This window comes from Bipolaris oryzae, assembly GCF_000523455.1.
Source record: "Bipolaris oryzae ATCC 44560 unplaced genomic scaffold scaffold_332, whole genome shotgun sequence".
NCBI lineage: Eukaryota > Fungi > Ascomycota > Dothideomycetes > Pleosporales > Pleosporaceae > Bipolaris > Bipolaris oryzae.
In genome coordinates, this window is record NW_006911608.1 from 1 (window position 1) to 11,870 (window position 11,870).

Sequence of the window (11,870 nt, forward strand, 5' to 3'; positions counted from 1 at the left end):
AACCACTTCGCAGCCCCCCTCCCGCACCACCTCCCCGCTTCCTCCCCCCACCGACACCACCATCCCCTCAACCCCATCCACACACCCCGCCCGCAACACGCCCAAGCGCTCGGCCGAAGACGCCGAGTTCGAAGATCTCGCACGCATCGTAATGAAGGAGCAGACCCTCACCCGTGAGATTAATGCATTACAGCATGAGATGGATGTGCTAGAGGAGCGGAAAAGTATTTGGATGGAGAAGTGGCAGGCGCAGTTTGAGAGTGTGAATAGCAAGTTGGAGGCGGTGACGAGGGAGAGGGTTGGGGTGAGGATGCAGTTTAAGAAGCAGAGGTTGGGGGCGGCTGGGGAGGAGTAGGGTAATATTCTTTTTGGGTTGGGGAAGGGGGTTTGTGAAGAGAAGAAAGGGCATTGCATTTGTTGTCTTTTTATTCCTGATTGATATTGCTTCGTCGCATTGGCTAATACCAGTTTTGCATTCGTTGGGTGCTGTCTCGGTACAGCTGTTTTGATTTTTCGTTTTATTTTTTTTAGTCTTTATGAATTTACTGTTATGGTAACGTGTTTTACAAGCGAGCGCCGCGTACAAGCGAGCGCCGCACCCCACCAACTTTGTGCACCTCTCTCATCTCAGTACACAATGGCTCAACGCAACGCTAGTCAATTAGCTTTAAATGAAGCAGATATCCAGCTCGCTATATCCTCTATTGAATCTGGTCAGATACAGAGTAATCGCAGTGCTGCTGCTATCTATAACGTGTCAGAACGAACAATCCGCCGCCGACGCGTTGGCAAGCCTGCCCGACGCGATTGCCAGCCCAACTCAAAGAAGCTTACTAAGCTAGAAGAGCAGGTGATAATTGATCATGTACTTGATCTAGATCTACGTGGATTTTCGCCTACCTACGCAGCTGTGCGCGATATGGCTGATAGACTGTTAGCTACGCGCGGTGCTGGCCAGGTCGGCGTTCACTGGCCGCGTAACTTTGTTAAGCGTACAGATAGTCTTACGACGCGTTTCAACCGAGCGTACGATAGGCAGAGAGCTCTATGTGAAGATCCAGTCCTAATTAAGAGCTGGTTTGAGCTTGTAGAGCAGACAAAAGCCAAGTACGGCATCTGTGACGAGGACGTCTACAACTTCGACGAAGCTGGCTTTATGATGGGCAAGATCGCGACTCAGCTAGTCGTAACAGCGTCAGAGAGGAGGGGTCGACCAAAGGCAGTTGAGCCAGGCAATCGTGGGTGGGTAACGCTGATCGCAGCGATCAACGCAGCTGGCTGGTCTATCCCACCGTTTCTTATCTTTACTGGCAAACATCACCTATCTGCCTGGTACGAGGAGGCAGAGATCCCACGCGACTGGGCGATCGCAGTCAGTGACAACGGCTGGACGAACAACGAGCTAGGTGTTGCCTGGCTAAAGCACTTTAATGCCTACACGAAGACGCGTGTTGTAGGCGCTCGTCGGCTACTTATTCTTGATGGCCATGAGAGCCACCAGTCTCTTGAGTTTCAAGAGCTTTGCAAGGAGAACAATATCTATACGCTCTGTATGCCGCCTCACTCCTCTCATCTACTCCAGCCTCTTGACGTTGGCTGCTTCTCGCCGTTAAAGCGCGCGTACAGCCGTGAGGTAGAGAGCCTAATACGCAACTACATTAACCACATCACTAAGCTTGAGTTNCTGCCAGCGTTTAAGNCAGCCTTTGATCGATCCTTNACGCCAGCCAATATCCGCTCAGCCTTTCAAGGCGCAGGCCTTGTTCCTCTCCGGCCAGACGCTGTTCTATTAAAGCTGGACATAAAGCTGCGCACGCCTACTACTCCAGTAGCTGCTCTTACAGAGGCTCTCTGGCAGGCTCGTACCCCAAGCAACGTACGCGAGCTTGAAGCCCAATCAACGCTAATACGTGATCGGGTTCGGCGGCATAAGAGCTCATCACCAGCGTCAATTATTGCGGCGATTGGCCAGCTTAAAAAGGGAGCAGAGATAATGATGCTCTCGGCTGAGCTAATGCGAGATCGGATCGCCAGCCTTGAGAGGGCTAACGAGGCAGCAACAAAGCGTAGGCAGCGTAAGAAGAAGCGGATACAGAAGCAAGGAGTACTAACAAAGGGAGCTGGAGAGGATCTACTCGCTCAGCGCGAGGCTGATCAGCAGATTGCTCATGAAGAGCGTCAGGGAGGAGAGCGATCAGGTGTCAGCCGCCAGGCTTTGGCGCGCTGCAGCAGGTGTAGAGAGACTGGCCATAACTCGCGTACATGTAAAAAAGATACCTTAGATAGTACTTAATCTACTATCTTAATATATATAAAATTTATAAATTTGTGGTAGAGCTATATAGGAATAGGGGTGCGCGAAGTTGGTGGGGTGCGGCGCTCGCTTGTACGCGGCGCTCGCTTGTACAACACGTTAGTGATGTTTTATATCCCTAAATTTAATCTTTTTTATTATTAGCATTATCCTTATTGCTTTAGAAATGAGCTCAAGTCCACCTATTTCTACTTCAACTTCTAGGGATATTTCCCCAAATAATATTATATATCATATAATATAATGTACTCAAATAGTATAATAAATATTACCAATAAGATGTATGATGATAATACAGATAAGAGAAATTATATCGAACCGTGCGGTTCTTATGTCCACAAAGAAAGCCTATTCTCGCGAAAAAAGCAAGGCTATCATGAGAGGAAACATATATAGAGCTAAAAATCTAGTGCACCGTAGGCTTGTGTACAAGAGTTTGTATTGAATACATGCCTAATGAAACAAAGTGCAAATATTTCGGCTGACAAAGGAAGGTCACTGAACTTCACGAGATCATAGTGAGTGATCGTTAAGATAGGAATAAGGCTCCAAGGCCTATTCCCCTACAAAGATAGCATTATGAAGCTTATTTGTATTCGGTACAAGAACCTGGCCACCCATTCCTGTATCCAGACATCGTGGAACAAAAGTAGAAAGTACCATTCGGTGCCAAGGCATAAAATAACGTACCAGCTGAGTTTGGAAGCTTTGTCTGTAAACTAAAAGTCAGCGTCGAGGCTCCTACAGAACAACTGAAGCGCCCTCAAGAAACGTACCGCCCAGTAGGGGATGTTATGGAATCTTGGCGTCGCGCAGTGCCCAGAAGACGCGTCAGCTGCACTCCAATCTTCAGGCTGTCCACTTCTGTCGGCATCATGAGCCGCCTGTTTAAGGGCTTCCTGCGTGATGTTGATTCCGCCATTGACTGGGCAATTAATCATTGACGGGAATTGGTAGCAGGTATCACAGGAAGTAGGGGATGCAGGGGCGGCGGCATTGTTTTGGAGGGCGACCGCAGAAACAGCATTAATGCTGAGAGCAAAGGCAATAAAAGAGCTAATATGCATTTTAAAGATTGAGTAGAGCCTTAAGTTCAGGTATCGATGGGTCTTGGTTTGGAAATAGATAGTATAAGAGTGAGGAAATGCAAACCACCTTGTGTGTGCATTCCTTATATATGTGTAACGGGAGAGCTCTTGCCAGTGCCAACCTAGTATATTCATTACTTTTTAGGTTTCCTATAGTTGGCCTTTCTATAATATATTTCACAGTGTCAGCATATCAGCTGACTACATAAGGTTAACGAATTCGAAACATGCTACCACTCAGAACTCTTAAACAATATCATTAGATGAGAAATAGTTGCTGTAACGTGTTCCATTAATTATCCGCCTACATCAGTCATCAGTGTTCAACAGTCGTCCCTTGTCTCAATAGCTATTATCTTTATTGTTCTATTTTTGTAAATGGCAACGTACAGGGATCAAGACTAGACTGGCAGATTTAAAAATCTTATGTAGGTCTGTACGGATGCATAAAACACACAAGTTCCTTCGCCTAACCGACTCAAGTGCAATTTCCCGATACTTGCCGTCGACATAGCTTTGACCGCAGGCGTTATATCAGCTTACCATTACTACAGAAGTGTTAAGCCATACCATAAACCTATACCTAGAAAGAGTTAGCGCCTACTTAACTTATAGAGCTAAGAATCGATATACACAATTATTCTCTTAATAATTTTAATAAATCTAAGAGCATTTTGTTTTCACTATAGAAGTGACCGAGAAGGCTAGAGCTGAATCTCTTAGATATCTGGATAAAAAGAAAGAATGTCGCCTGAGTTGACGTAGGATGCGTGTACCTCGTGGCGACGAGACTTTCGATGCGCGGCCAAGAAGGAAAAGCTCTCCAGCGGGGAATTGAACTTCCAGAGGTGCGCGTCTGGATATCACCGGACAACAACGAATATAACAGGGCAACATAACGTGATAAGTGGATTTATTCCCCTTACTACGCGAGATAGGACTAGAGATTTTTGAAGCCAGTCATAAACACAATAATATCAAAACCTAACATCAAGCGGATTAGCAATATCCGCCAAGGCCTTGATTGATAGCTGCTCCCCTCGAAGTCAACATTCCCTTCCAATTGCATAGCTGCTCCTTCAGAAATCCAGGTCCCTACATTTAGCTTGCTCACTGGTCCCTCACAGCGCACGCCTGTGGCATTCTAAAGAAGGGTCGCTAGCTCAGTCTGGACTCACAGGGCCTTAATGGAGGGCCTCTTGAACTTGCATTGAGCGATTTTAACGGGCTTGACTAGTGGAAGCATAGCGACTGTTAAGCATAGGGATTATTCTAATCGGATGTGTAGTTTTGTTTCGAAACGAGATCGGCCTAGGACTCGTAATCGAGTCCGTGTTTTCAGCCAGTTAGATATCGGGGACCTGGAGCTTTAGTAAGCTGCGCGATTTAAAGCATCCACATCCACATCCGCATCCGCATCACATCCGTGTCCGCATCCGCATCACATCGGCCGCTCCCTTTGGACAAGGACGAGCCTTGGTTCGCTAAAGTTCAAGGGCGCTTCCGTATTAAAGTGCCGCTACATTGATAACTTTTTGATACAGCAACATTTTAAGCAGAGTTCGCGTAGTTTCACATATTTTCTATATATCTCGGTGGTCCGGCCACTTGTGTAGCCAGACAGTTTCGCCGTTATGGCTAAGATCACAATCAACGTCATCATAGACTTAGGGTGTCCCTTCGTAAGTATGCTGCAAATCACAGAATTATCGCGTTTAAGAGCTTATCTTAATTCCGAAAACAGTGCTACGTAGCCTTAAAACGTATCACGAGAGCTATTCAGACGCACCAAGATAGATGTCCTGACGATTCGATCATAGTCCAGTGGCATCCGATGATTCTTCAACCAAACGCACCTAAGGTCTCCATAGATATTTCAACCTACATTGCCTCAGTGTTTGGACCAGAGGCGCGAGACGCAAAATTAGAACGCGAACAGACGCTTGGTCGCGCCGAAGGCATTAATTTCAACAATTGCCGCAAGATTGGCAGCACATACGATGGTCATCGCTTGGTGCATCTTGCTGGCGAGAAATCCAGCACGGTGCAGCTTGCTGTTGTAGAAAGGTTGTTCAAAGGTCATTTTGAGGATGGCCAAGACCTGTCATCCCATGACTTTCTTAAGAGCGTAGCCGTAGAATCAGGCATTAGGAGATCGGAGGCTAAAGCTTGGTTAAATTCACGCGCAGGTGATATTGAAGTTGACGAGAAGATTCGCAAGGCAACTATGAGAGGAGTCAGAGTCGTTCCCGACATCACTATTGCTGGGCGCTATCTAATTGGGGCTGGTTATGACACGAACTGTTTAATTTATATACTAGGAAAAGCTAGAGCAGGGGAAGTCTAAGAGTACTGTTTCAGAAGATTGGAATGATTAGCTGGAATTGCTTAAAAACAGGTAGTTTGACCAGAGGATTCCCAGTAACGTCTCCGACCTCAAAGCATTATAAAGAGAAATATAATTAGTTGGAGCACAATTCAATTGAGAAGGCTGCAATGCTGCCAGCAGAAAGGTAGCGCATCTTGTCGAAGGCTAGCTACTGTCCCGCAAAAAATGTCCCATACTTAGGTCACTTAAAGTCAACCTTGAAGGTTGAAAACTTGAATAACGTAGAAAAAACCGACGCTTGCGCTTTGCAAATGGGTCTACAACCTTAATAAGCATAATATGCTTCACACGGCTGTAGCAACGCTATATCTTAAATGGACTAGATTGCAAGGTTAAATGCATGATTTGCAGTACAATATACAGCATAGATAGCACGGAATAAGAAAATGTCACGAGAAAACACCGCAACCACGGAAAAGAATGCTGATATTGCGCATTCTTGCTATGCCCCCTTATGGAGTGACGGGTTCGCTAAAATTTCCCCCTAACACACCAAGTCATTGGACACTAGAACACTGGAGACTTTAGGTGTCGACGAGACAGCAACGTTTTAATATCAATTCATTGTGGTCTGGTGACTGTACATGAGGCAGCGATGCCATATTTGTTAACAGGCGGCTCACTGAGCCAATCTTTTCCACGACTTCCTTGCCGAGACTCTGTCCCACCAAGCCTGCACACTGGGACGAGTTCCAACCAAATCACCCTCGTTGACTTCGAACAGCTTCGAAATTAACGGCATGTAAAAAATGTCTACCAAAGAGAAATTGGTGCCGCCCAGGTAATCCTGCTTAGCAAGGATACCATCGAATACGTCAAGCTTTTCAGCAAGAGTTTTCTTTGCGTTCTCGAGAGCTACCTCGTCAACAGGCTGACCAAACATGCTTCAAAAGGTTCAGTGATGCTTTCATACAGTGCTTGTATATACAACTTACGGGCGGATCTTCTTCTGGGTGAATATTTCCTGGGCGAAGTGATCGAAATTGTTTTGCTCAACAGAAGCCCACTGTTCAAAGAGAGCCCACGCTTTCTCATCCTGGAAGGAAGGAAGAAGAGGTGTGCCCTGGTTAGCGAACTTTATGGCTAAGAAACGCGAAATTGCGCGTGACTCTGCAGATCATTAATTCAGTTACGAAGAGAAGAGCTCACAGCGAACTGACCAAACAGGACGAAGTCATTATCTTCGAGGATTGGAATCTGACCAAAAGGATGCTTCTTTCTGTACTGCTCGGTCTGGATTTCGTGATTAGTTCATCCACAACTAAAACGTGAATTTATTTACCTTGTGCTCGCCAGCACCAATGTTCGGAGCGTGCAGCGTGAAATCTTCGACTCCTTTCTCAGCAAGGACAAGTAGCGGGCGAAGCGTGCAGATTGAGTGCGCAATGCCCGTAAGGTTGAACGACATGATGAAGACTGAAATCGATAATGTTGCGTGCAAAATTCTCTAGGATCTGCCTGTTAGAATAAGCGCCCTACAGTTCGTGATTTAAGTAGCAAGTTCAAAGTCCGTTCATCCGCTGCGGAAGAATGCTTCGTAATCTGTGTGCCGCAGCTTTTGAGCAGAGGTGAGTCAGTACCAGCCGAGTGATCAAGATGACGTACACCTCTTTTGAATTGCTGACTGATCGAATTTAGGTACATCCGCATTCCCAGGTGCGGGATGAATCTTTCCCTCAACCAGTAGACCTTGGCGGGATGCTTTGATTACGATAAGCCTGCATTGAGATCTTCTGCGGACCAAAATAAGTCCGAGCCACTCTTTGATGTGGCACTTGGTATAACTAGATATGCTGCTAAAGTTTTTTCCGAACTTCGGATTAGTCACACATATTCTTGAATGATCGCATTTTTCAAGCGGTAGGTCCAGTGCTATAGATTATGTTGAATCAGTTGCCTCGTTCCAGTTTGTCATGTCGGCTACGGCTAATGAGTGCATCCCTGTACTTTCCGGAGACGACCTAGTTTGTATTCTATCATTACAAGCGATGCGTACTGCTTGCTGAAGCGTCTTCACTCACTGATACATGTGCTCCTGTGTCATTAGCTTTTTAACAGGACATAATGTGTGGGTACTGTCATTGCGATGTTTCAAGCAGTTCTAGCTGGAAACTAGTAATTCTAGGTGGTTCATCGCTCTGTCTACATTCGTATGGTTGTAGCGTGCATGATACGGTATGCGGACGAGAAAAAAAGCGACTAAATATGCTATCTTCTTCCAGCAACCATCTCGATTGAATCATTCCCGACTAATAGTTCCTCCCTTAATTGCTGAGCGAGAAATTATAGTTGCTAGGTTTCAGGATTTCTGGGACAAAGTCACCGTACTGTTCGTCCGGCCTGCCCAGGTCGAGAATGTCGCAAAAGAGTTTATGCGCCTTGCCACTCAACATTGGCACGTTGCTTAATAGTCCTTCTGCAAGCTGTAGCCAGTCCACGACTTGTGCGAACTTTGAACATATTGACTGGATTTCCCATGTGTCAGCTTATCGCTGTAGAACTGGCAAGGAGCCCAGCTTGATTGCTTACCTCCCTTCTTTGTTCAAAAACCGTCACCTCTTGGTCAGTTTGTGAAGCGATTAGCGCACAAGTTGCAATGCTCCAGAATCTCCTACAGCTTTCGATAAGCTGGTGTACTTCGCATCCCTCTGATTTTAGCCGCTCTAAATATCGAACGAAGTTGTGAATGAGTTCGACATCGGTTTCAGCGTGGGCCGATGCTGGATATGCAAGGGTTTCTGACAGTAAAACGAGGATTGCGGAGAGTGGAAAGCACAGCGTTTGCCTTGTTAGGTTGTCAGCTTCAAGAGATTGGTCACCAAAGATGACTTATGGCAAATCTACCAGAGGTGTGTGAAGGGTTGGGGTTGCAATCGGAGCAGCACATCAAGTGTTCCACGGGCTGCCATAGCGCACCTAGCTCTAGCTATCCTGCTGGTACTGAAGGTTTTGTTTGATGCGGGAGGCTGTACTTCTTGCATATCCGGATTCCATGTTGCCAGGTCCAATAAGACTGCCGCTACCATACTGGTCTTGCTAATGCAACTGAGATGAGTGTAGTGCAACATAGCGACAGGCATCTCGAGGCGCGGCGTCCCGTACGCTCTGGAACTAGGATGGGTTTCTATAGGCATGAAACATTTCCATTCCTCAAGCTCTTGGTGGATCTTTGTGACGGCTTCTAGCAGATCAGTGATTTCCTGCATGGACAGTCGCCTGAAGGAAACTCGTTCAAGCAGCTTGTGTATCCGCAACTTTGCAACGGCAAAAACTGCTTGTTGTCGAAGAATGCCGCCCTTTTGTTGCCTTGAAAGGCGTGCCATGTGATCGACATGACTGAAAACATGACAGTGCTCGACTTCGGGGAGTTCAATGACAATACTCTCTTCATCTAGCGGTGAGGGTAAGCCATATCTGTGCGTCACATCAGCGTTCAAAATGTATACAGCCCAAAAAATCCGTTTATGTCTTTCTGCTACTTCGGCATCGAGACCAATATAGTATTCCTGCTTTTGCAAACCAAGCATATGGGCCATGTGGGCTGCAGCCGCTGTCAGCTGTGCAGCGAGGCCGGCATCGGCTGTGCGTAGCATGAACAAGGCCATGACCAGTAGTGTTTCGCAAGATGCTATTACAGGTCTTCGAGCTACGAGCTCGGCGTACATCGCGAATGCGTTCTTGAAGAATGCCCATGCGATCGATGAAATTGCGGTGAGGGATCTGTTATCTGTCCTGTGGAGCGCAGATACTGCAAGGAGTGAGCACACAGTCATCCATCGGCACGGGTCGCTGTCGCTGTCGTCCAGGCCAGCAATGTACTGCTCGTCAAGTTGATGCAGAACGATTTCTTCTTCGAGGAAGATACCATGGAGCTGGATTTCTTCGATTACTGGCTGCAGTAAACACACGGTATGCTGTTTAGGAGGAAGGCATGCGAAGACCTTTCTTCCAGAGCAGCCCAGATCCACCCGGGTCTGCATTTGTTTCATTGTCGCGTGAACGTCCGCGGCAAACGCTGCAAATTTCTTGGCGGCTGCAGGCAGTGTTTGTGCGGTCTCGTCTGTGGTCCACGGACCTTGAGCCGGATCGTCCATCGCAGTATATCTTGGAGTGGTCTGTTCTATGGAAAGCTTTGTCAGATATCCACACTCCGTACTGTCACCCCCATACTCACCTTCGCTGGAGTCTTGAGTCGTCCTGCCACTGTGTACTTCGTTGTAGCTTCTTTGTATATTGATCTCAAGGAGTCGTGCTGTAGAGGCTAATCCAGACGATAGATTATTGTGAATCAGCTGTTGCATAGGATGCACGCTGACCTCTTTGCTGGAAAACATGAGTTCTTTATCTGCTTCTTCGGCGCTCCAGCGACGGCTTACTTCTTTCCAGGGCCCCGTTGTCGCCGCGCTGTGTATACGCAATCTCTACTGTGCTTTGCACAGTGGTTACAACAAGGCTTTCCTCCATCACAGCGTCTTTTTCTTTGCTGACATTGATGGCACGCCTTTTTGGTATCATTATCGGAGCTCGTGTCTCTTTCAGGGAGCAAGTAGAAGAAAAGAGTGCTTACGTTGGTGATTCTTTTGCGATTGAGCATTTCTGCGAGAGTGTTGGCTTCTAGTGTTGCTTCGGCGCTATATATCCTGCATTGAACATGCTAGAAAAACACCAAAAGATGGTTTCGGTAAACTCGTGTTGGTTGTGGGGAGGGCTACTTAGTACCGAGGACGGACGCAACACGATCATGTGATTTCCGGTGCCTCCCTAGTGCGATTCGAATCCTACCTTGACGAAGCGTCGATCAGAGAGCACGCGCTGTCTGAGGTCAATCCTGTGAAGAAATTCTGAGGCTCGCGTCGATGCTGGAGGCACACTTGCGCCCGAATACGATGTGGAATGATGACACAGAAGACTTGACCACAAACGGCATGGCATGCGGATGCATTTTGTATCCGCATAGCAACCACCCAAAAAAGTAAGCTGAACACCCCACCCAACCTGACGCGACGCTCTCCTTAACTGCCATTATGCTGCGCCAATAACGCTCTATATGGACTACTCGTGAACAGACAATAAGTCTTGCTATAGCAATCTATCGTAATAATTTAAAGCATTCTATCTATACTCTCGCAAAAGTGTACGGTAACGTGTTTCACCACTAAGCCGTCAACCCCACCAAGTCGTCAGCTCGAAATCTCACCAAAATTAAGAAATAACAGAGGTACCTATCTCTATAACTACGTACTTATAAACTTTAAAATTTTTAATTATATTTATTTTATATTAAATAAATATATAGATAGATATTTTAAAAAACCTTTTAAGTAGTTATTAAGAGATAAAAAAACTCTAGTAAAATACATTATATAATTGAGATTTTCTAAGTGTAATAGCTAAATAAGAGGGTAGACTCTTTAAGGCTTTTTAATTATATTTATAAAAGCACTAATATTATACTATTAGATTTTTAAAGTTTATTAAGAAGTATTTATAGTGATAGATACCTCTATTATTTCGTAATTTTAGAAAGATTTTAAGCTGACAATATAGTGGGGTTAACTATAACGGGCTGAACGCCCTTTAGATAAGCTCCTCGATAGAATCTTGGTTTAAGCTGTACGCACGCCATCCGAACTACGTTTAGATAATAAGCGTAGAATCTAGATATTTGTTACACGGGGTCTGGATTGCTAATACTTCTCTAGCTCGATCCGGGTTAGGGCGAGTAGGATTAGGGTTAGCGCCGTGAGAGTTGCCTAGCGATTCTTAATAGAAAAGAGGTATAGATATAACTAAGGGTTTAATAATACTAATCTATTTAATAGACTAATATATAACTATCATATAAAGTAAAGATACTAGTAAGAAAGTATAATTTAAGTTAACTATAATAAGAGTAAATAATAAAACCTATTTATCCTTATATCCTTATTACTTCTAGTGTTATGGGCGAAGAGGCCTTCGAACGAGTTTGCATTAGCCTATGGTACAGAAGAAGAAAGATAAGAAGAGTTAAGCTGTCGTACGACACTTCTCTCTTTATACCTCGCTTCCTATTCTTCGTACGAGTAAGTTCTAGCTA

General features: G+C 45.6%; 6 protein-coding genes across 6 annotated transcripts; 2 read left to right on the forward strand and 4 right to left on the reverse strand.

Annotated features, from left to right (window-relative positions):
- Window positions 1-1,960: 1,960 nt before the first annotated feature.
- COCMIDRAFT_110567 (uncharacterized protein) lies at window positions 1,961-2,293 on the forward strand (the record flags this gene model as incomplete). Its single annotated transcript, XM_007695494.1, has 1 exon — window positions 1,961-2,293. A coding segment is annotated over one exon (333 nt), but the record flags the coding sequence as incomplete, so codon positions are not given.
- Window positions 2,294-2,900: 607 nt separating this feature from the next.
- COCMIDRAFT_110552 (uncharacterized protein) lies at window positions 2,901-3,381 on the reverse strand (the record flags this gene model as incomplete). Its single annotated transcript, XM_007695495.1, has 2 exons — window positions 2,901-3,026; window positions 3,091-3,381. The coding sequence occupies 2 exons, from the start codon at window positions 3,379-3,381 to the stop codon at window positions 2,901-2,903; spliced, it is 417 nt and encodes a 138-aa protein (XP_007693685.1).
- A 1,655-nt stretch (window positions 3,382-5,036) lies between these two features.
- Window positions 5,037-5,749, forward strand: COCMIDRAFT_31133 (uncharacterized protein; the record flags this gene model as incomplete). The annotated part of the gene is made up of 2 exons (XM_007695496.1): window positions 5,037-5,084; window positions 5,147-5,749. The coding sequence occupies 2 exons, from the start codon at window positions 5,037-5,039 to the stop codon at window positions 5,747-5,749; spliced, it is 651 nt and encodes a 216-aa protein (XP_007693686.1).
- Window positions 5,750-6,410: 661 nt separating this feature from the next.
- On the reverse strand, window positions 6,411-7,199 carry COCMIDRAFT_10184 (uncharacterized protein; the record flags this gene model as incomplete). Its single annotated transcript, XM_007695497.1, has 4 exons — window positions 6,411-6,675; window positions 6,727-6,901; window positions 6,952-7,024; window positions 7,074-7,199. The coding sequence occupies 4 exons, from the start codon at window positions 7,197-7,199 to the stop codon at window positions 6,411-6,413; spliced, it is 639 nt and encodes a 212-aa protein (XP_007693687.1).
- An 856-nt stretch (window positions 7,200-8,055) lies between these two features.
- Window positions 8,056-9,780, reverse strand: COCMIDRAFT_110557 (uncharacterized protein; the record flags this gene model as incomplete). The annotated part of the gene is made up of 3 exons (XM_007695498.1): window positions 8,056-8,256; window positions 8,321-8,576; window positions 8,636-9,780. The coding sequence occupies 3 exons, from the start codon at window positions 9,778-9,780 to the stop codon at window positions 8,056-8,058; spliced, it is 1,602 nt and encodes a 533-aa protein (XP_007693688.1).
- Window positions 9,781-10,163: 383 nt separating this feature from the next.
- On the reverse strand, window positions 10,164-10,385 carry COCMIDRAFT_110551 (uncharacterized protein; the record flags this gene model as incomplete). Its single annotated transcript, XM_007695499.1, has 1 exon — window positions 10,164-10,385. The coding sequence occupies one exon, from the start codon at window positions 10,383-10,385 to the stop codon at window positions 10,164-10,166; it is 222 nt and encodes a 73-aa protein (XP_007693689.1).
- Window positions 10,386-11,870: the final 1,485 nt, after the last annotated feature.